The following is a 21529-nucleotide window of genomic DNA, read 5'->3' as shown; positions in this document are numbered from 1 at the left end:
GGGGGGGGGGTCTCTATCAGTCTCTATCCTTTTAATACTCTATGTTTTAGAACCGCCACAAAAGTCCTCCGCCCGGGCTCTGGGAAGGGTCCCTGCCCAGTGCCCAGGCTCCCATGGGCACTCACTGACTCCCCGAGGCACCTCTCTAGTTTTTGACGAAAGAGAGTAGTTGTGTGTTTTTTTTCCCGAGCCCCAGAGGAGATAGGCCTACTGTTTGTTTTTCCATGCTAGAAACTTAAATTGCTTTTCCAAAATGATTTCAGTGCTCTGGAAACGGAGCCCTACTCGCTGAGATTAAACACACACTAGCCCATGATCTGGGCTACGTGTTGTCCTAATGTTTGGTGACTCGAGACAATATTTCTTCAGTTTCGTGCTGAATCTCTTAAAGGACAGTTTAGTTTTTATCTACTAAGGTTTTGCTGCTTTCTTTCGTTTTAGGGATTTTAGCTGTTTTTGACAGGGGGGCGGGGGCATTCGAGCATGGGGCTAAATGTATATATTTTTTATCCGTGCTCCTTCTCCTATACCAAACCACTCTGTTAGCACACATCTCTCCATGCACAAAAAAATCTGCATGCCACCCGAATCCAGCGGCACTACATTGCATCCACGCAACTACCATATTTACTGTACAAATATTGTTTTTGATCAAAACACGATCCAACTGCCCAGCTTGCTGTGACGTCAAAATCGTCATCACTTTCCAGTTCCCACATCACCTTCCCCAAAGACTCCACCAGCACAGAGTGCACAGCGGGTCCCTCCCCCTTTCACCTCTCGCATATTTCACTATTGGTTATTTTGGTTCCCGGAGTGTGACTGACACACAACACGTACCCATGCTTGCCACCGCCAACAAGTACACACAGGAATACTCAGACATCACCTCCAAAACCACACATTTCAGATGATACACGTGACGTGCCACCATGCAGGCATCATCGTTTCACTCGCGCAACAGCAACTGGTAATCCAAACATGTATGTTGCATGCGGGTGCTTCTGTAAACTTCTGTCTGTGCGTGCTTCATCGTTTGCACACGCACTATACAAGCGCACTATACAAGCGCATCATTATGTCGCCATTTACTACAGTACGCCACCGTCATTCACCGTCAAGAAAACTGTCATGATTTAAGCTGCCAGCCAGTCAGAAGCAAGACTATATTTGCCCTGGGTGAGAGGCTGATAATCGTACAGACAGCAGACTGCACACTAAGCAGACTGATACGGCAGCACACCTATCGGAGCAAGCTAAAGATGTCGACGGCAACTGACCATGTGTTGCCAGATAAATTAACCCCGCTTGCGGAACTGTCAGTGAAGCGACCTTGTTGCTGAAGGAAGTCATCATGCCAGACAAAGGAATCTGCACAGTTTAAAGGGCAACACACACACACGGGCTGCAAACGGCGTGCGTCAAAACAGCCTTCTCCATCACTTTCAATGGACCTATGTCACCTAGCCCACACCAGCGGCGTCAGACGGGCGCAGGCGCGCATTCACGCCTCGGCCTGGCGGCAGTGCTCCGATGCGCCAGGTGTTCTATTTCCAGGCGTTGCCGCGCGCTGAAAAAATATTTGATCTTTTACTACAAAGTGGCAGCCGCTCGGCAGCCTGTTCACAGCCTGTGTGTGTTGCCCTCATCCCGGCGAGACCGATCCGACATTCAGAGCAGCAGCAAACTCTGACCTTGGACGGTTCACAGAATGACTGCCTATGGTAGGGGTAGGCAACTGGCGGCCCGGGGGCCACATGCGGCCCCCACCACATTATTGGTTTCAGCTGTTAAAAATTCCACAACATGCAAACATGACCCGCTGTAATTACTTCAGTCTAAATTAGTAGCTCATTGCTCGACACAAGTATAATTAGTAGCTCATTGCTCAACACAAGTATAATTAAAGGCATTTGAAATGACAGGAAAATGTTACTTTTAAGGATTCCAATTAAAAAATAGCAAAAAATAATTCAAGATTTAAATTCGATCTACAAGCTCAAAACGCGTCGCAGTAGATCGGCTAACGCCAGGAGTGAGTGTGGAAATATAGTGGCCCTCCATCGTCATAGTTGCCCACCCCTGGCCTATGGGATACCAACGAGGGTGAGAGCGGGAAGAAACTTGACTGCCGTGTTCTCAACCCGCTCCCTCCCTCCCTCCATACTGTTGAGGAATCCCAGCAGTGCGGAAAAGTGTCGCTTCACCGCCATGTTTCACTGTTTTGCTCCGTTAAGTCAAATATAAGTAACATTCCGGTGCTCACCGTGGTAGTTCAGTCTTCTTTCACTTTTTCTTCCCCCCACCCCCTTAAGACCTCTGGCTATCAGCCAGACGTGCCATGACACAGCAAAAAAAAAAAAAAAAAACACCAGCCGGAGACAACGTGCTTCATTGTAGGAAGTTCTGCACCGAGCTTCGTTTTGCTCCCTTGTGGACCTCGAGTTTCCATTCTCATGCTGTTTTTTTAGGGCACGTGCGCACACACACACACACACGCACGCACGCACGCACACACACACACACACAGGCCCTAACTGACAGAGGTGCTGCTGACAGCCTTAAAACTACAGTGGAACCCTCCGGAGACAATGAATGGGCTTGGGGTCAAGACACCAGGGGCTCCCTTGTCCCCGTCCCCTCCTCTCCCCCCTCCGCTGCACTCTGTGCTGCTGTGTTGCCAAGTCCACTTCGTATAAGCCACTTTTTCTTTTCTCTGTAAAGTCGCTTGTAAATATTGGTAGCTGTGGGGGGGAGGGGGGACTTGATTTTTCTAAAGTGTCTAGTTGCTTATTTGGGCTCGTTTCTGTCCTAACGTTTACTTTTTCATGTCACCCACAAATTGAAATTGTAGTCTTTTTGTGTACTGTAGATGTGCTATTCTTACCGAACAGCCAAACGTGTGTGTGTGTGTGTGTGTGTGTGTAGTTTCTCTCGCAGAACGTGGCAACCCTGCCGCCGTGCTCCTGAGACATTTTTAACATCCAGACATGAGCAACGGAACAAAGAGCCGCTGACCAGGGATTCCTCCTTAAACACAATGCTCCCAGTCACTGCCCATTAATGTCATCATCTGGCCTCTGTACTGTGCCCCAGCACACACATGCACGCACGTCTTCATTTACCCCACTCTAACTACAGTGTTCTCTCTCTCTCTCTCTCTCTCTCTCTCTCTCTCTCTCTCTCTCTCTCTCTCTCTCTCTCTCTCTCTCTCTCTCTCTCTCTCTCTCTCTCTCTCACACACACACACACAAATTAACTACTTCATCGTCGTCTCAATTTCCCGCCCTTCATGTTTCCCGCTCTTTCACCGGGGAAATGTAATGGCCAGGAATGCTCAGAGTGCCTCCAGCAGAAACTGTTTTTGTTCTGGCGGTCAAGGCGGTGTTGTGTGTGTGTGTGTGTGTGTGTGTGTAGTAAACCTGGACTTCTTAGTGATCCGAATAGTCTTAAACCAACTTCTGTCCACTGGTGGACAATAACTTTAACCGAGATCTCTTTGTATTTGTAGAGAAGACCGTCAGTAGAGGGTAGTCCTGTTTGTGGACCCTGTGGGATCTGTACCTTTCTTTATGGTGCTATGGAGACCCTGTGGGATCTGTACCTTTCCTTATGGTGCTAGGGAGAGGGAGCTGTGTGAACTAGTCGGGAAGGATCTGTAACTTTCCTTATGGTGCTAGGGAGAGGGAGCTGTGTGAACTAGTCGGGAAGGATCTGTAACTTTCCTTATGGTGCTAGGGAGAGGGAGCTGTGTGAACTAGTCGGGAAGGATCTGTAACTTTCCTTATGGTGCTAGGGAGAGGGAGCTGTGTGAACTAGTCGGGAAGGATCTGTAACTTTCCTTATGGTGCTAGGGAGAGGGAGCTGTGTGAACTAGTCGGGAAGGATCTGTAACTTTCCTTATGGTGCTAGGGAGAGGGAGCTGTGTGAACTAGTCAGGAAGGATCTGTAACTTTCCTTATGGTGCTAGGGAGAGGGAGCTGTGCGAATTAGTCGGGAAGGATCTGTACCTTTCCTTATGGTGCTAGGGAGAGGGAGCTTGAGCCCAGTGTTGGCTAGGTACTTCCTTCTTATATGGTTCCAAATACTTACTTATAGTATGAAATACTTACTTATAGTATGAAATACTTACTTATAGTATGAAATACTTACTTGTAGTATGAAATACTTACTTGTAGTGTTATTGCTGAATGCTTCTATATGTGCCATACAGTCTAATCTAGTGTTCAGGGCAGAATAAATTATGGACTTAGACTATTATTCGTCTCAACTGCTCTTGACTCGAGTCATTGAAATGCACGATAGTTCCCATCACTCCATAACTCTCTCTCTCTCTCTGTTGTAGTGATGGTGATCGTCCTGCTGCGTTACGCCCACGTCATCGAGAAGCACCAGAACTGTGTTCTCAACACGGCGAGTCTCTCCACGGGCTGGATCTGTGCCGCAGGACTCATCATGGTGGGCAACTTCCAGGTATGTCCGCTCCACTAGCCGCATACATCAGTCAGCACCTTGATCGCCTTCTCGACTGGATGTCTGGTCTACTTTAACCCATTTAGACCTGGGAACGATTCTACAAATGTCTTCTAAATCCTGACAGTTTTCTGAAAAACCTTTTTCTGTATCAGTGGTGCTCAATATTTCATGTCAGGGACTCTTGAAAACACCACGTCATGATAAATGTGCGTCATCGACGCTTAACCGCTGCATTAGACTTGATAATAAATCTACGTCAACGGCGGGGTTATGCGTTAATGTTCAAACTCACACAAACGCACACACACACACACACTGTTAGAAAGGACCCCCACAGGTTCCTGTTTGTCTGAAATCCACAGATCTATGCTAAGGTTTATAAGACTGTGGCGTACGTCTCACAGACAGAGCTCAGCTCTGTTCCTGCGTGGAAGTTTACGATTCACAGCCAAGTGAAGGATTCACACCTCAAGACCTTTCCTGTGCCTGCACATCGCCGGGAAATGGTTGCTGCAAGTTTAAATATTTGGATTTTTGGCCGCGTGTGCGTGTGTGTGTCTATCTGTGTGTCTCTCACAGAGAGAGGGTGAAAGCCCATTTATGGATGGCTTTAATGAAACTTCCTTGAGGTTTCTGTCGAAAGTGGAGACTACAGATGGAGTACTAAAAGTAGCCACAAAAAAAAGACCTTCAACAATGGGTATCTCAGTGGCTAAACCCCGAATCCAAGCATATTCCAGAAAAGATGAAAAATTAAGGACAAAACACTTAACATTTCAGTGTTTTATTTGGCTCACGTTGTAATAGAAAAGCACTCATTTCATCACTTGAAGAAGACTGCAGTGCTCAGGGGGTCATTTTTTTCTATCATGTCAACCAAAAAAAAAGAAATGACTGCGTATTTTGGAAATTTGAGATGTGTTCACTTTTTCATTGTATTTGGAATATCCTGATAAAATAGACATTTTCTTCTGCTTGGCCTACGCTACAGTATGCTGTTACACAGAACACACATTGTGCTTGTTCTCTTTAGGTCTGTCAAACTTGTGTTTTAACACTTCAGTATGGATTCTAGCTCTAGGACAGTGCATTTGAAACAGATTGTAGATTGATTGTAATATTTCTTTATAAACAAGTATTCTAAAAACTATTTGCTAGAATAATAGCATTTATTTTTCATGTTTAATCATGCTAGTGAAACATATCATTGATTATTGAGAGACCCAACAACATTCTTGCCAGTACCTTTTTTTGTTTGTTTTTTACGACACGGACATTGAATATGAGCGTCTGTTATTGATTCCCAGGCATCTCTGTCCCTCTCCCGTGGTTTCATTGAACCTGTGATCTCGTTGGATACAGGAAGTGGCAGCAGACTGTGTTTACACCATGTCTGGTCACCCAGGGACAATGTTCCATATCACCTGCGGAGCACAACTATATTACGCCATTGTGTGGCTTATCTTGTCTGACATTCGGTCTCGATGGCAAAACCCAACTGGTCTGGTGGAATCCCTGGCCTGCACACACACAGGGAATATATACAGGACTGGGCCTTGGGGCTGCATGGCCGGGGCGGTATGAAGTTTCTGTTTTCGCGGTAATAAATCATTGTTTACCGACGGTATGGCGGTATTGCAGTATTGGGCGATACCTAAAAAAATAAAAATCAGTGTCTCCAAATCTGAAGCCATGGTTCTCAGCAGGAAACCGGTGGATTGTGCAGTCCGGGTAGGGAATGAGGCATTACCCCAGGTGAAGGAGTTTAACTATCTCTGGGTCTTGTTCACGAGTGAGGGGAGGACCGAGAAGGAGATCAGCCGGAGAATTGGAGCAGTCGCTGTACCGCACTGTGACGAAAAGAGAGTTGGGCCAGAAGGCAAAGCTCTCTGTATTTCGAGCAATCTTCGTTCCTACTCTCACCTATGGCCATGAAGTGTGGGTCAATAAATGTTTTCTTCAGGGGAAAAAAACGAGGTTATGAACCAAGTGTAAAATGACTTGTAATGTCTTTTAGTTCTACTGGATGTCTTCTCCACTAGTCCCCCCACCATAACATTTTAGTCTAGTTTTTATTTGTTGACAAAATTGTCTATTTAGTCTCAGTTTTAGTCATAACTTCTTTGTTTTGTCAGTGGAAAAAATTTAGTCGACAAACACGACGAACGCTCTAGTCCCGCCCCCTGTGTTTCTCCTCGGGGTCCTGTGCCAGGGTGGAAAACAGGAGAGCAGCACAACTCTGGAAAACTGGGAGCATTTTACGGGAAAAAGGCAGGGATGTGAGTCATCATGTCTGACCACGCGGGCCTCACAGTCCCCAGGCCCTCTCATCTGTAGTGCTGGAAAGGAACTAGTACATTTACTGATGTTTGTTCCCAACCTTTTCAGGCCGTGACGTCCCCAAAATAATCATTTTTGAGCAGGGGACCCCCTAAAATAATCATATTTGAACAGGAGACCCCCTTAAAATAATCATATTTGAACAGGAGACCCCCTTAAAATAATCATATTTGAACAGGAGACCCCCTTAAAATAATCATATTTGAACAGGAGACCCCCCTAAAATAGAACTCCTTTTTGGTGTTTTCAAATTGTGATTGGCCAGAATGAGATGATGTATGATGACGTATGATAAGAGTGCCCCTCACTTCACACGGGTGTGGTTTTTAAATAAATATTTGAAGTTTTACTCTTTAGAATCGGCCTCAATCCTAAATGGGTTATTTGACAATTAGGTTTATGTTTGACTAGTTTTTATAGTATAGTTTGTTGATTAATTTTGATGCAGTAATTTCTTTTTCTTTGTTTTTCCCTTTTGTTTAGGCATTAAAAGGTCTTGAACTCCTTGTTGTTTATTAAAAAGGTCTTGCCTTGGGTGAGGGAAACGGATGGGTGGTTTCTGTTGTGGTTTGAAGTTCCATGAGATTCGTTGAGATTTTGTAAGCCAGGTGTGGCTGAAAGTCAAGTATGGTGTGATAAATAGGTCTGGTTGGGCCGGGCGTTTGTTTCACAACGTCTCATTTTGGACTTCTTACTGACTGTGTGAAACGGATAGATTGACACACAGTATTTGTACCGACGGTGTGAAACGACAACAGATTGACACACAGAAACCTCTGCCTGCATGTGACTCAGTTCCACATGTTCACACATGTCCCTTATAGACCGGGCCATATATGTGTCCTACTTCTGTGTTCAAAGTACAGACACGTATACCGTACGTACGTATGGGGGAGGGATCCTGTCACAGCCTGTGATGGAGGACACCGAAACTACACATCAAAATGTAGGAATTAAAACATTTCCAAAAAGGTAGCACATCCAAAAGAATGTAATAAATGGCGGACAAAGTACTCATTTTAATTTCTTTATTTCCCAATTGGAAACTTCACTCTTAATATGCTACCAATGTGTCACGGAGGAGGCCCATGGATTGACGACTTCCTCTTAAAACCCATTTTGGGCGGGAACCCCTTTTGGTGTTTTAAACATTATGTTATAATTTAGCTATTTAACAGACACGTCTTTACCTTTCTAAAGCAGTATGAAGGCATGAAGTTGTTACTTTCATTTTTGATTCACAATAAGTTAGGTCTTCTTTTGTGATGTTCACAAAAGACACAGAAGACGGACTACGTGGCTTGTTATTATTCTGCCCATGTTCTTCGTGGAGCCCCTAGACTCCTAGAGGGCCATGGCATACTTTCTGCTGGAGCCCAGCAGACATCGATGCTGGGTCAGGGTGACCTCCCTCTATCGATTTAAGCACTGCACGTGGAGACACATTACTATTCATTTATTCAGCAGATGGACTGGTCAGTGTCACCCTGTGGATTTACAGGTCCTCGCCTGAATCCATCAACCTATCTGCCTATACGTCTTGTTATATTTATACGTATATGCATCAAATGCTTTAATTTGTCAATGTGCAATTCATCTAGGTATGTCTTTTTTATGTGCATCAAAAGCTTTAATGCATTGACCTACGATTCATCTACCAACTTTTCTTTGTATATATATATACTCTACATGCCAATTGCTGTGGAGGCTTGTGGTTTTTAAGCCCTTAGGTCTCGGGAGTCGGGACGTCAGGTGACAGATTCTGCACCTCCCAAAAACCGTAATGTAGGCCTATCCTTAGCCTCGGAAACCCAGACGTTTTATTAGCCTATCCTAAACTCTGGCTAATCTTCTAGCGTAACCACATTAACCCTGGAGTCCCTGTTTGGAGCATGTCATCATAATGGGCGAAAACCTTCACACACAAAAAATAACTGAAATAACTGATCTACAAGCATTGTAGATCACCTATTTTAGCTGCTCATCGTACGACGAGGTATATAGAGCTTAGATGGTTAAATTATACATTTCGAGATATTTTTCCTTGTCTTAATGCCTCTTGCGTGACACCTTCCAGCGGCATGCCTCTCACCGTGCATTAGCTTTCCTTTACGTCAAACCCTCCCCTCCCTCTCCCACACCACCCCACCCCGGTCCCCTCCATGGCACTGTCCCCGGCCGTCACTTATTGTGTGTGTGTGTGTGTGTGTGTGTGTGTGTGTGTGTGTGTGTGTGCGCGCAAGCGCACACATGCACAAAAGTTCACATATATCAGCCTGGGTTTCTCTGGTGGCTTTATTTACTGCCAATTAGTCATCACCTCGGACACAGGGGAAAACACACACACACACCATTAGCTAATGTGAGGCGAGCAGAGCATATGGCGGTGCTGTACAGTACAGTGTGTAGCTCTGGGCAGAGCCCAGAGTTGCCACGTCTGCTTATTCTAAGCAACGTTGGGCTTGTTTTACTGTTAAAGTCTCTTGTAAATATTGGTAGCGGGTGTCATTCCAAACTCTACACGGCTTGTGCAAGGATGTTCTGTGATTGGCCAGTGCACTGTGACCACTGTAGCCAGCAGGGCCAGTGCCCTGGCCAGCAGGGGGAAATGCTCTCGTCAGAACATTATTTACTATTCTGTGCCTGTCGGGTCGCAACTCGAATGGCGCTGAGTCGGCTCAATCGAAACTTCGCAACGTTCGGCGCGGCAACTCGCTCGGTGGCGTCTCGCGTGGCTCAAGTTCACTTGAGACGCCGCCCCTCCGTCATGGTCTAAAACTATACTTTTTCAACCAGACAAACAGTCCGCAGTTGTTGTAGGCGAGAGGCACTTCCGTGTTGACCACAGAAGAACAGTCGTTGTAGGCGAGAGGCACTATCGTGTTGGCCACAGAAGAACAGTTGTAGGCTAGAGGCACTATCGTGTTGACCACAGAAGAACAGTTGTTGTAGGCTAGAGGCACTATCGTGTTGACCACAGAAGAACAGTTGTTGTAGGCTAGAGGCACTATCGTGTTGACCACAGAAGAACAGTCGTTGTAGGCTAGAGGCACTATCGTGTTGACCACAGAAGAACAGTCGTTGTAGGCTAGAGGCACTATCGTGTTGACCACAGAAGAACAGTTGTTGTAGGCTAGAGGCACTATCGTGTTGACCACAGAAGAACAGTTGTAGGCTAGAGGCACTATCGTGTTGACCACAGAAGAACAGTCGTTGTAGGCTAGAGGCACTATCGTGTTGACCACAGAAGAACAGTTGTTGTAGGCTAGAGGCACTATCGTGTTGACCACAGAAGAACAGTTGTAGGCGAGAGGCACTATCGTGTTGACCACAGAAGAACAGTCGTTGTAGGCTAGAGGCACTATCGTGTTGACCACAGAAGAACAGTCGTTGTAGGCTAGAGGCACTATCGTGTTGACCACAGAAGAACAGTTGTTGTAGGCTAGAGGCACTATCGTGTTGACCACAGAAGAACAGTTGTAGGCTAGAGGCACTATCGTGTTGACCACAGAAGAACAGTTGTAGGCTAGAGGCACTATCGTGTTGACCACAGAAGAACAGTTGTAGGCTAGAGGCACTATCGTGTTGACCACAGAAGAACAGTTGTTGTAGGCTAGAGGCACTATCGTGTTGACCACAGAAGAACAGTTGTAGGCTAGAGGCACTATCGTGTTGACCACAGAAGAACAGTTGTAGGCTAGAGGCCCTATCGTGTTGACCACAGAAGAACAGTTGTAGGCTAGAGGCACTATCGTGTTGACCACAGAAGAACAGTCGTTGTAGGCGAGAGGCACTATCGTGTTGACCACAGAAGAACAGTTGTTGTAGGCGAGAGGCACTTCCGTGTTGGCCACAGAAGCAGGGCGTGCTTATAAGCACAAGCCGTGTAGCCTTTAGACTGTCGCTGGTAGTTGTGGGTTTTTGGGCGTTTTTTAGTTGTGGTTGCTTATTTGGCCCTGTTTACTTAAATGTTGTTTAAACTAGGGGTTCTTATCCATTTGGGGGTCCTTGATTTGAAAATGTTTATGCATTTTGTCCACGGGTCGCATTGACGCATTGCAAGCTTCTAGATCTGCTATTTTCAAATATCTGATTCGTTTAAAGGTTTAAAGTGGTCATGTTGGCCTAGTAGTCAATAAACTTCGTCCTGGGCGTCGGGCGTTACTAATAGAAAGGACCAAGAACTTCGTCCTGGGCGTTGGGAGTGTTAACTATGGTGAAAACTGGTGGTGAATATTGAGAATCGGGACATTTTGTCAGGACTCTGGACAAACCTGGGACAAACTGGGAATGTCTAGTCCCCATCCTCCCTCTACACACACACACACACTCTGAAACTCTTACTCTTACAAAATCTTATTTGGTAATTTCAAGGATTAGCCCACTGCACAAAGAATGTTCTCAATGTACCAGCCAGGGTCAGTAGACTACTAAATGGCTTAAAAGTCACTCGCAAAGTAAAAAAAACCCAGACTAGCACACCGCTTAATGGTTATTTATCTTAGAATCATGGCGGAGCAAAGAGGACCGACTGGTGTTATTGTAAAGACTATGCCGGTCCATAACGTGTGTTATTGTTACAGCCTGGGCTACAGACCCCCTGCATGGGTTAATGCTGCCTGTGTCTTATCAGGGTCTGATCGCTATGTCTGCTGGACACACAGCCAACATACGCACGCTCACATGCATGCACACACACACACACACACACATAAGAGTGTGTGCGTGCATATGCATAATGTCCTGTGGTCACATGGGTCCTGACTGAGCTGCTTTCTCTTTTGTGTATTGTCTTACAGTGCTGGTGACCAGCAGGGATTAAGTTCTCTCTAAAGTGCTCTAAAGGAACATTACAAATCCCATTTATAATAATTGTTCATCATTCATTTCATTTGTCACTGACAGCTGTTGGCCATTGCTAGGTTACATGTGTCACTATGTAAATAAGGCAGAGCCATACTATTTCGGTGTCCGACTGCCAGCGCCTTTCAGCCTACAGAAATGTGAGGTCAGGAGCTAAACGTGGCATAAATACTTAGCCTCTCTGAACCCATTCAGGACTGAGACCAGATTCTACAAAATCTCTTCTAAATCCTGAACGGGTTAACCTCTTCTATATATTTGATTTGTTTTCTCTCTCTCTCTCTCTATTATGTCTGTCGTTGTTGACGGTGACCATAAGGTGGACAATGCCAAGGTGCTGCACTACGTGGGCGCGGGCGTGGCCTTCCCCACCAGCATGCTGTTTGTGTGTCTGCAGTCGGCGCTGACCTACCGTCTGGCCAAGACCCAGGGAGAGTACGGCGTGGCCCACCTGCGCCTGGCCATGTCCCTGCTGGCCTTCACCTCCCTGGTGCTCAGTATCCTTCTTGTTCCTTCTTGACGTGCTGCGGCACGACAAATAAAACATCCACGAACACAATACAATCAATTGTCAATATATTTAATCTAATAAAGTTTTTATTTAGTTTTCGGCATAGTTTTATTAGATGAAATTTACACTGTACTTTGTTTCAAAAAATGTTCCAAAAAATAGATGTTCAAGCTCGCAGCATGGCACGAAGTTATGCGCTGTGAGCTTGTACATCTGCTCTTTTTGAATAGCCAATGCAAAAATCTGAAATTACACAGAAGCCTTCCCGGTTTTACTGGGTTAAATGTATTTGGAAACATTTTGTGCCAGGGTTGCAAGATTTGTGTTGTTTAAATGTTCTAAACTTCAAGCTTTTCAACCTTAAAAAAAAAAAAAGATAATCTACAAGCTCAAATCAACTCTTTCAGCGCCACCTGGTGGTCACCAGTTTAGGCTTTGAGTGCCAATTCTCCCATTATAAAAGAAATAATTTGTATTTCTATTATGCATGTAATGTGCATGTCATCACCTGTACACCAGATTAGAGGAATTTTCAAAATATGGATTTTTTTTTTTTTATTCCCAAGGGAAGACGTCTTGTTGTCCGTGGCATCCGGTACATAATTGGCAATTAGACGTCTTGACGTTTATGGCTCTTAAACTGTTTTAAAGAAGTTATGTAGAATGTACCAACTGGCACAGTTGGTAGTGCTGTCGCCTCACAGCTAGAAGGTCCTGGGTTCGATTCCCGCTCGGGTCGCTGTGGGTGCTGGCGGCGTGTTTCCTCCTCCGCGTCATCAGTGCCCATACCCGAAGGCGGGGTTGGCGAAAGGGCCTTTCTGTGTGGAGTTTGCATGTTCTCCCCGTGTCCCCTAGGGTAGATACCCTCACAAAAACATGCAGTAATCCTGGTCTCTAAACTGCCTCCCCCTGGCCAGCCGGGGCGCCTGATGGAGGGGAAAGGAACTGGTTGGAATAACGTGTTCCTTCCACGCGCTACGTCCAACCAGGGAAACTCCCCCCTGTCAGGTGTAAAGGAGCAACTTGGACACTCAAGCATGAAGGAAGCATGAGTTAAGTCCGTTGCTCTCCCCAGGTTGGCGGAGGATGTGTAGAGCCCAGGATCACATTAGATGATTGACACAGGGGTGAAAAATGGGTTACAAAATCGTGGGATAAAAAATATAAAAATAAAAAAAAAGAATGTACAAATGTAAATGATGCTTTCATATTGGCAGTGTCGTTGCCCCTTAACCCCAGCCTTCAGGTGGCGTGTTCTTCGTCCAGGAGAGCTTCGTTCTGCAACACGCGTCTGCCATCTTCGAGTGGGTGTTCTGCGTCATCATCATGCTGTTCTACGGCACGTTCTCCTTCGAGTTCGCCGGGGTGACCGGAGACACTGTGATGGTGCTTGCCAGAGGGGGCGCTCTCGGCCCCGCCGGCAGAGAACACAAGATGGAGGCGTTAGGGGGGTCCGGTCCACACACCCACCCACACCCGCCTGAAAACATGTCCATGCTGTAGCCCCCATCCCCCAACGGGGCAGACCATTGAGCCGCAGCGCCGGCTTGTACCCCTGTCAAACGTGGCGGGTGGGAATGCGTTTTTTTTAGACATTTCTGGCCCACACCCGTCTTGAGGAATTGACATAAACTATCCCTGTACGGAGGCCTGCCCGGGCTGAGTGGACTGTACCATCTCAGCCCATCTCAGGCCGGGCTGAGTGGACTGTACCATCTCAGCCCATCTCAGGCGTGTGTTGACAGGGCTACAATGGGGGACACCTTGGTTTGCTGATATCTGAGGGCTCGTGTCTGTAGAGACCCTGCTCGCATTTTTGCATGGCTCCAAGAGAGGAGTTCGCCATTTCTGTCCCCTCGAATCCCCCTGCTCTGTCGCCCCCCCTCCCCCTTTATCTCCTCTGTCCAACAGAGGAACTACTTGACCAATCAGATAAAGGAGAAGCCAGATGCTCCCAGAGACCCCAGGAAGTGGTGCTGTGATAGTCTCCAGTTGAGCGGCGGTCCGTCGCACTGTGGAGAAAGCTCATGTCTGGTAACATGGCACGCGCAGCCGGACAGAATGATATAAATAAGGTAAAAGACATAAGAGAGAGAGACGGTGGTGTCCCCTGCTGAAAATCATTATTATCATTGTCAAGTGGCACCGCCGTGCGATGAAGATGAAGTTAGGCTCCACAGAGACCGGTCAAGTCAGTCCGTCTGGGATGTCGACAAATGTCTGACTGGATGCTCCGGCTCACATGGGACAGAGGTCAGTGTTCTTCGGCAATCATTTTCAGTTTGAACATGCGTCACTGTGGTTGATCATCAACGTATGGTTCTCCCTCCACAAAAACTAGAAAGACTACTATTACAAAACTATTACAAAAAGCCTTTTTTTTCTCCCACTTTGGATGCTCTGGGAGAGACACTACACTTTGTTTGAATGCTGGAGAAATTGTGCCTTACCAATCCAACCTCTTAACGACCGAAAATCCTGTTTGTTTGGAAACAACGTTGATTTCCTCCTAGTAACGGATGGAACACACACACACACAAGGTCCAACAGTGCATATTCCTCTTTGTGCGAAGAAGAGCATGGAAGATATTTGACATTTGGCGTACAGACAGAATCCAAACGCGTAGCAGCTACAGTAATTCAAGGCAGAGCTCTGGGCTCTAATTGACTTAAATGACAGGAAATCGTAAGTGTTTTATAAAGGTTGCGAGACAAAAGCCTGTGTCTATTTTAATCCCAGCGGGGGAGGAGTAGCGAGGCTCTCAGTGTTGTCGCTACTCTTCTGTGTTTTCTCTTCCCCGTCGTCACTAGAGTTATGCACAAACCTGCAGCATTTCCCTCCGGTGTAGAGAGACAGCGGGACACTACTAAAGCATGAATGAATCCGTCAGGATTCACACTCCTGTCTTGTCTGCAAGTTACAGTACGGAATGTACCAAATATCAGTTTGTCTGTGGTGCTAAAATACCTTTACCTTTTGCTGTTTTTATGCGAGTAGGGATTTAATGATAATTGAAAGCAATAGCAGTGTGCCGTGCAGTCAGATCGTTTAAAAGCGTGACTGCAGCAGATTGACAAATAATAATATTAATAGGAGCCATTTTGTGCCATCATATGGGTGACGTATTGAGTAGAGAACCAGCGTGTGCTTTCCTACAGGTATATTGTATGACAGAATGAAGCAGTTAATCACATCATGCTTTGTGTCATGAAAGAGTGGAAGACGTGAGTCAATGGGGTTGCAGTGACCCTTGATGCTTGTGCATTAATGCGTTCATGTACTGTAAGGGAAAAATAGAAGAGCAACTCTTCCTCAGGTGACGGAGAACGTCAATGCTCGGCTAAAACCATAGACACATATTCTCAACTGTAATATGTGGCTTACACCAAGAGAACGAGACCGCACTGGATTGGTGGAGGTGGCGGGTGGCTCTGTTATGCTGTGTCGGTGGGTATTTTCCTAGCATGATTTGGGTACATTTTCCCCTCTTGGAGGGAAAGGTCAGTGCAGTGCCAAGTTATTCTGAGCGGTCGCCTTTATCCACAGATCTCAACCCAGTTGAACACTTACGGCAGATTTTGATGACCATCGTCAAAACAACCACATGAGCGGATATATTTAGTTAGAATGGTCTTCCATGCCTCCAGTAGAGTCCCAGACACTTAGAATCTATGCCAATTATGTGTTGACACTGCTCTGGTGGCTCAACACCGTAGCACTGAGCCACTTTATGTTGGTTCTTTAAATTGTCACATGATACAACTTGATACAACAGATATAATTTACATTTATACTTTAAATGTAACTCTCCAAATGATGTTGCTATTATGCATACAGTGCCGACGTGCCGTGAAGCTTCACCGGGCTATCCAAATCGTCGGTGGGCTCATAATTTTAGTTGTCATGGGATTGTAGACCGAACTGGTCCGCTTGAGACTTCACAGAAAGTATTCAGAGCATCACAGCACATTCTGAGAACCATGTCAGAGTTTACAAGCGCAGCAGTTAACTGCCATTACACAGAAACTGCCTCAGAGTAGGCACCACCTTTTGAATCGGCTTTCTCCCCAGATGGTTGTGTATACAAACATGTGACAGACAATACTTAGCTGCCAGGGCTCTGCTCATTCTGAGGACGTTACAGTGCCACAGGGCAGGCATGTGTGGGCCGTACAACCTTGAGGTGCTTATGCACATGCTCAAAATATAATGGCTAGAGGAGTCTGAATTGGGAAAATGGTCACTTACTCCCACCTACTGGTCACATTGCTCATTGCATGTAGACCACAAACGCACCAGGCTGTATTGTTGTTACAATTGTAGTTCTAGTTTTGTACTTTTTAAATGATTGTATCCACTATCCACAGCCAAAATGTATCTTGTTGCCAAATCTCTCCCACCCCACCCCCCCCAGACTGTTTTATCATCTATTTTGCCTTTTTATGTCTTAACATAATTCCACTGCTGCTCTTCTATCCCAACTATATCTGTACTTGTAATGTTTTACTGTATGGAGCATCCATGCTAAACTCATGTACTGTATAATTCAGGGGTTCTCAACGTTCTTGGCTGGGGACCCCCGGAAATGCTTTGGCCGTGTGTGTGTGTATATATATATATATATATATATATATATATATATATGTATGTGTGTATGTATGGCGGATATATAAGGTGGACAGTAACTGACTTAATGTACTGTACTTAAATACAGATGAGGATCTGTACTTGAGTATTAGATTTGTTTTGATAATTCTTACTCTAACTCGAGTACATACATTTTACTTTTGCTCAAGTCGATTTCGAAGAAGGCTTTAAAGTACTTAATTACTTTCAAGTTGGCTGTTTTTTTTTCTCCCCACTTCTGCACTCACAAGCCCCCAGTGAGGCTCTCCAGCATTGAAGCACTTGGCTCTAGTGGTTGGAGCGTGAACTGCAGGTGGACCCGTGGATTCATGACGAGGAAACCCCGTGCAGCTGAGCTTTAACATTGAGCGCTCGGTTGCACTTCCAAATTTGCCAACCAAAATTTGGTTGCATGGTTGTTAATCACCACCTGTGCGCAACCTAACACACAAACACACATGCACATATTAACTGTATATATGGTGATTTCGGGTCTGCCAGTACAGTACAGTACAGTGACAGTACAGTACAGTAGAGGGTACAGTACAGGGACCCCCACACGGTAACTGTCATTTCTCAACCGTTTCGGACGCGGGGCAGCTCGCCGGAATCGGGCCGGCACCCTGGGTCTGGAACCCCCCCCCCCACACACACACACACACACACACAGAGTTGCAACACTCACTTTACACGGGTGTGATTTTGTACAAATACCACCTGGTCAAATTTACTCCACTATCTTACTCAAGTACTGTACTGGGTCGGGTACTCTGTCCACCTCTGACCTCGTGGTACCAAGCAGGTGTCGTATGATTAATCAGATTGACATGTCCACTTCCTGGAAATGTCCTGATCCGACACATTCCACTCTGTTCCATTTCAGTTGGAACAGAGAGGTCTCTTTCGTCCCTGTGTTTACCAGTGGTGGGGAAAAGTACTCAATTGTTTTACTTAAGTAAAAGTATCAATACTGCAAATGTAGAACTACTCCGTTAGTCAGGAATTCAAAAAGTACTTCAGTAAAAGTACAAAAGTATTGGCATCAAAAGTTTTCAGTTTTCAGTTTTCAGTTTTCAAATGTATAAAAAAATCTTTGGAAAATAGCCGATCTACAAGCACACACGGCGGCGGCGGCGGTGGCTCAGGGGTAGAGTGCCTGGATGGTAACCGTAAGGTTGCCAGTTCGAACCCGGGCTCCCCCAGAGTTACTGTCGAAGTGTCCTTGAGCAAGACACTGAACCCCTAATTGCTCCTGATGTGCTAGTTGGTGCCTTGCATGGTTTCCACTGCCATCGGTGTATGAATGTGTGTGTGAATGGGTGAATGTAATGCACAATCTCTGTAAAGCGCCTTGGATAAAGGCGCTATATAAATGCACCATTTACCATTTACACAATGCGTTGCATAGCGATGAATTGTGTGGTTGTAGATGAGCTATTTTCAAATGGCAGAAATGTGTACATGGTTGAAGTGGTTAATGTACATTTTGCAATAATAATCAAATTGTACAAAGTAACTAATAACTAAAGTTGTCAAATAATTGTAGTGGAGTAAAAGTGAAAAGATATGGCATACTCAAGTAAAGTACAAATGCCTCAAAATTTTACTTAAGTATATGTACTTAGTTACTTTCCACCACTGGTATTTACTGATTGAACTTTGACCTTTGCACTCAGGAAAACATGTCGCGTCACCAGCTGCAATAATCAGTGAATCAAAGCTAAATCAAAAGCGTTTGTTTTGTTGGAAGTTTATGGAAGTGTTCTCTGTTTTTCAGGTGTGTGTGTGTGTGTAACAGCGGTTGGGAATGTCCTTTTATCCTTGTATATCCTTGTATTGATTTGTACATGTTGGGGAGAAAAGTGCCATTTGCTTTGTTTGTAAATGTGCGATTGCCATTCGGCCATGGTCCCCATAGATAGGTGGCACTGTAGTTCTCAATGTGTGGGGTCCTGCCGGGGACCCCCAGCTGTCTTTGGGGATTCCATTCCATGGGGTTCCCAGAAAGTAGAAAACAAATGGAGCCATAATGTTCTGTAACTGAGTGTACATACTGTACAAAGGGGTCCATTTGGTTCCATATGTACAGTACACTCTCAGAGTTATGGAGGTCCTTAAGTTTAAAAAAGAATAAGAAAGCAGGCCTGGCTGTATAAAGCTTGACAATGCTACCTTAGCTGTTGGTAGATTATGCTGCTCATGCACACCAATGTGTTGTTTAGAACTTTAGATATCTGCCAGGAAAGCCAGTCTACTTGTGCTATCCATTCATAATTGGTGAGACCACCTCAAAAACAAACCTGGCTGTTTCACAGTTAGCTGTCGCTCTCTCCGCTGAAAAGCGAACGTTTCCCTATGTGCCTTATCGTTATTGTTTTGATTCTAAGAGAAACCAAAGAGGTTTAGGCTGTACAGTATGTTTTTTTTATAAAAGCTATATGATTGTTTATTTGCCTTAATGTTTGAAAAATAAAACTATGTAAAGAATGCAAACCTTTGAAATCATGTTTTCGAGCGTTATCAATATGTAATATACAGTCAGTGTATACTTTCTTTTACAGTAGCCTACATACTTTATATGACAGATCATCGTGTATACTGTAGTGTATAGGATCAATCAATGTACTAAAAATGACCCAAATTCTTCACAATATCTTTAAAATATTTTATTGTCAATAATTATTTACATGTTCTAGTTTCAAAGTTGACAAGAAAATAACAGATCAGCACAAGATCTGAAATGAGTTAAAGGAATAAACTCTCGTAGAATAGCATAATGCCGGACAGACGAAAGCAAGATTGGATGTGATATTATTTGCCACTGTGTCAGGGGAATAAACCTATATTAATAATCCACTAGCAGAGATTTTAAGGATTGATTTGTTTCTATACTTAACACATCATTTTGTGTTTAGTGGCACTTGGCTAAAGTAGTTCTCTAATGTACACATTCTAGGACAAGCGTCTGCTCTACAGTGTAAACAAACTAACACATTTTCAGAGAGAGAATTTGACACTATGCTGCATTAAAGAAATACCAGCACTATGGAAAGAGGAAGTCTACATGCTAGGGTAAATGGCAGCAGCACACGTCTGTGGGAAAGTTTATCATCATCACATTCAGGCAACTTAGAAGTCATTCTCACAGCAGACTACCTAAGAAGGCACATCAGAATGTACGAATGGAGCAATGTTTAAAATGCCAGTGGTCCACAAAATATGCCTACTGCAGGTGTGATTGCTTAAATTGCAGTCTGCCACAGAGCAATGTAGATGATTAAGTCGCAATTAAGCACTATAGTACAAACATCAAGTCTTCAGTTAAAGTGAGAGCATTCGTTTAAAACCCAGCTGTTGTGATTTTAGCAACAAGGAAAAAAAACATTGCAAATATATACCTATTGTTATAACTTTCTCATCCTAAGTGAAATTATTTCCACCAGCTTGGCTACACAGTGATATAAGGCACTTTGATACACTGACAAAGAGGCCTGAGCGGAAGATCTAAACAAAGAATATGATGGCTAATGGATTGCTATTTTACCGTTTTGGTTGTAACATATTAAGTGATAGGTTTGTCTCACCCAGATATATGACCTGCACCTTGATTGGTGTTGTAAATATGTTCCTATGGCATACATTACAAAATAAAGACTAAAAATATCTTCTCACAAAGCTATATGATAAAAAAAATCTCATAAAATGTTTTCATTCGGAAATGTCTGTTGCGGAGGTGCAGGGGTGGGGGTGGGTGTAGGCTATGCTTTTCAGCAAAGAAAAAAAAAGATTAAGACTTTGGTTGAACAATAGTTAAAACTTCAGATATATATGTTTTTCAGTCTCACGTCAGAGATTGTAGATCAAGTATAATATCTTCAGGTTTCATATAAGCACCATTAACAGCTGAGGCTAGTGTTGCTAGGTCACGAAACAATACAATATAATTCACAGTGAATATATATTCACTCAGTTTTTTATTCCTTTTTTTCTTTTTCCTTTTTTTTTTTTACCCTCCCAATGTAGTCATGCCAATTCCCCCATGTGTATATAATGTACTTACTGTAAGTACTTAAGTACATTTCTTGTTCTGGACTCTTGGTGACTTTTACACCACTACATTTCAGAGACAAACTTTGCCCTTTTGACCCCACTACATTTCTAGGAAGAGAGGGAAGGGGGGGGAGGGGGTTGAGTAGGCCTACATTATGAAAGCTCACAATTTGTGTCGACAGGCGGTTGATTTAAGCAACCTTCACTTGTAGAGTAATGTTTGACCGGGAGCATCTGATACTTTGACTGGGGTTGAGGATTACTTTAGTCCATCACCAGTGAACAGTTAGTAGTTACACCAGGAGGTCATCATTATCATAGTCATCGTGTCAGTTGCTGCTATCCCACCAGTCTCCACATGGCGTGTGGGCAGCTTTTTGCAAAAAACATATATGTTAATGACTTTTAGAAGATTTAGAACACTTTCCTGGTGGTCTTTATGTGTGTAATATGTGGTTTTAGATATTTTAGATTTTAGCAGTGAGCCCAGTGTCTCTGACGTCATCGACACTGGGCTCACTTACTTCCTGGACTACATGTTGTCTCAGTAAGACAGCCATCCCCCTATCCACAAGGAGGAACAGTGCACCAAAGCATTATGGGAATTGTAGTCCAGGAAGGAAGTCCGCCCAGTGTCCATGACATCAGAGCTAAGACACTGG

At 44.6% G+C, this 21529-nt stretch overlaps 1 protein-coding gene across 1 annotated transcript in view; it reads left to right on the top strand.

Annotated features, from left to right (window-relative positions):
* LOC310865627 (transmembrane protein 150A) overlaps nt 1-14282 on the top strand; it is a 35379-nt gene extending 21097 nt beyond the window's left edge. The window contains exons 6-8 of the mRNA XM_083774801.1: nt 4346-4473; nt 11999-12176; nt 13437-14282. Coding sequence (XP_083630927.1) covers nt 4346-4473; nt 11999-12176; nt 13437-13693 — 563 coding nt within the window. The 3' untranslated portion in view covers nt 13694-14282. The remainder of the gene's footprint in view (nt 1-4345; nt 4474-11998; nt 12177-13436) is intronic.
* The last annotated feature ends 7247 nt before the right edge of the window (nt 14283-21529 follow it).

This window comes from Protomyctophum parallelum (genome assembly GCF_964188405.1).
Source record: "Protomyctophum parallelum genome assembly, chromosome: 10".
NCBI classification, from domain to species: Eukaryota; Metazoa; Chordata; class Actinopteri; order Myctophiformes; family Myctophidae; genus Protomyctophum; species Protomyctophum parallelum.
Note: the sequence above shows the minus strand (reverse complement) of the source record. Positions and strands in the feature narration are given on the sequence as shown.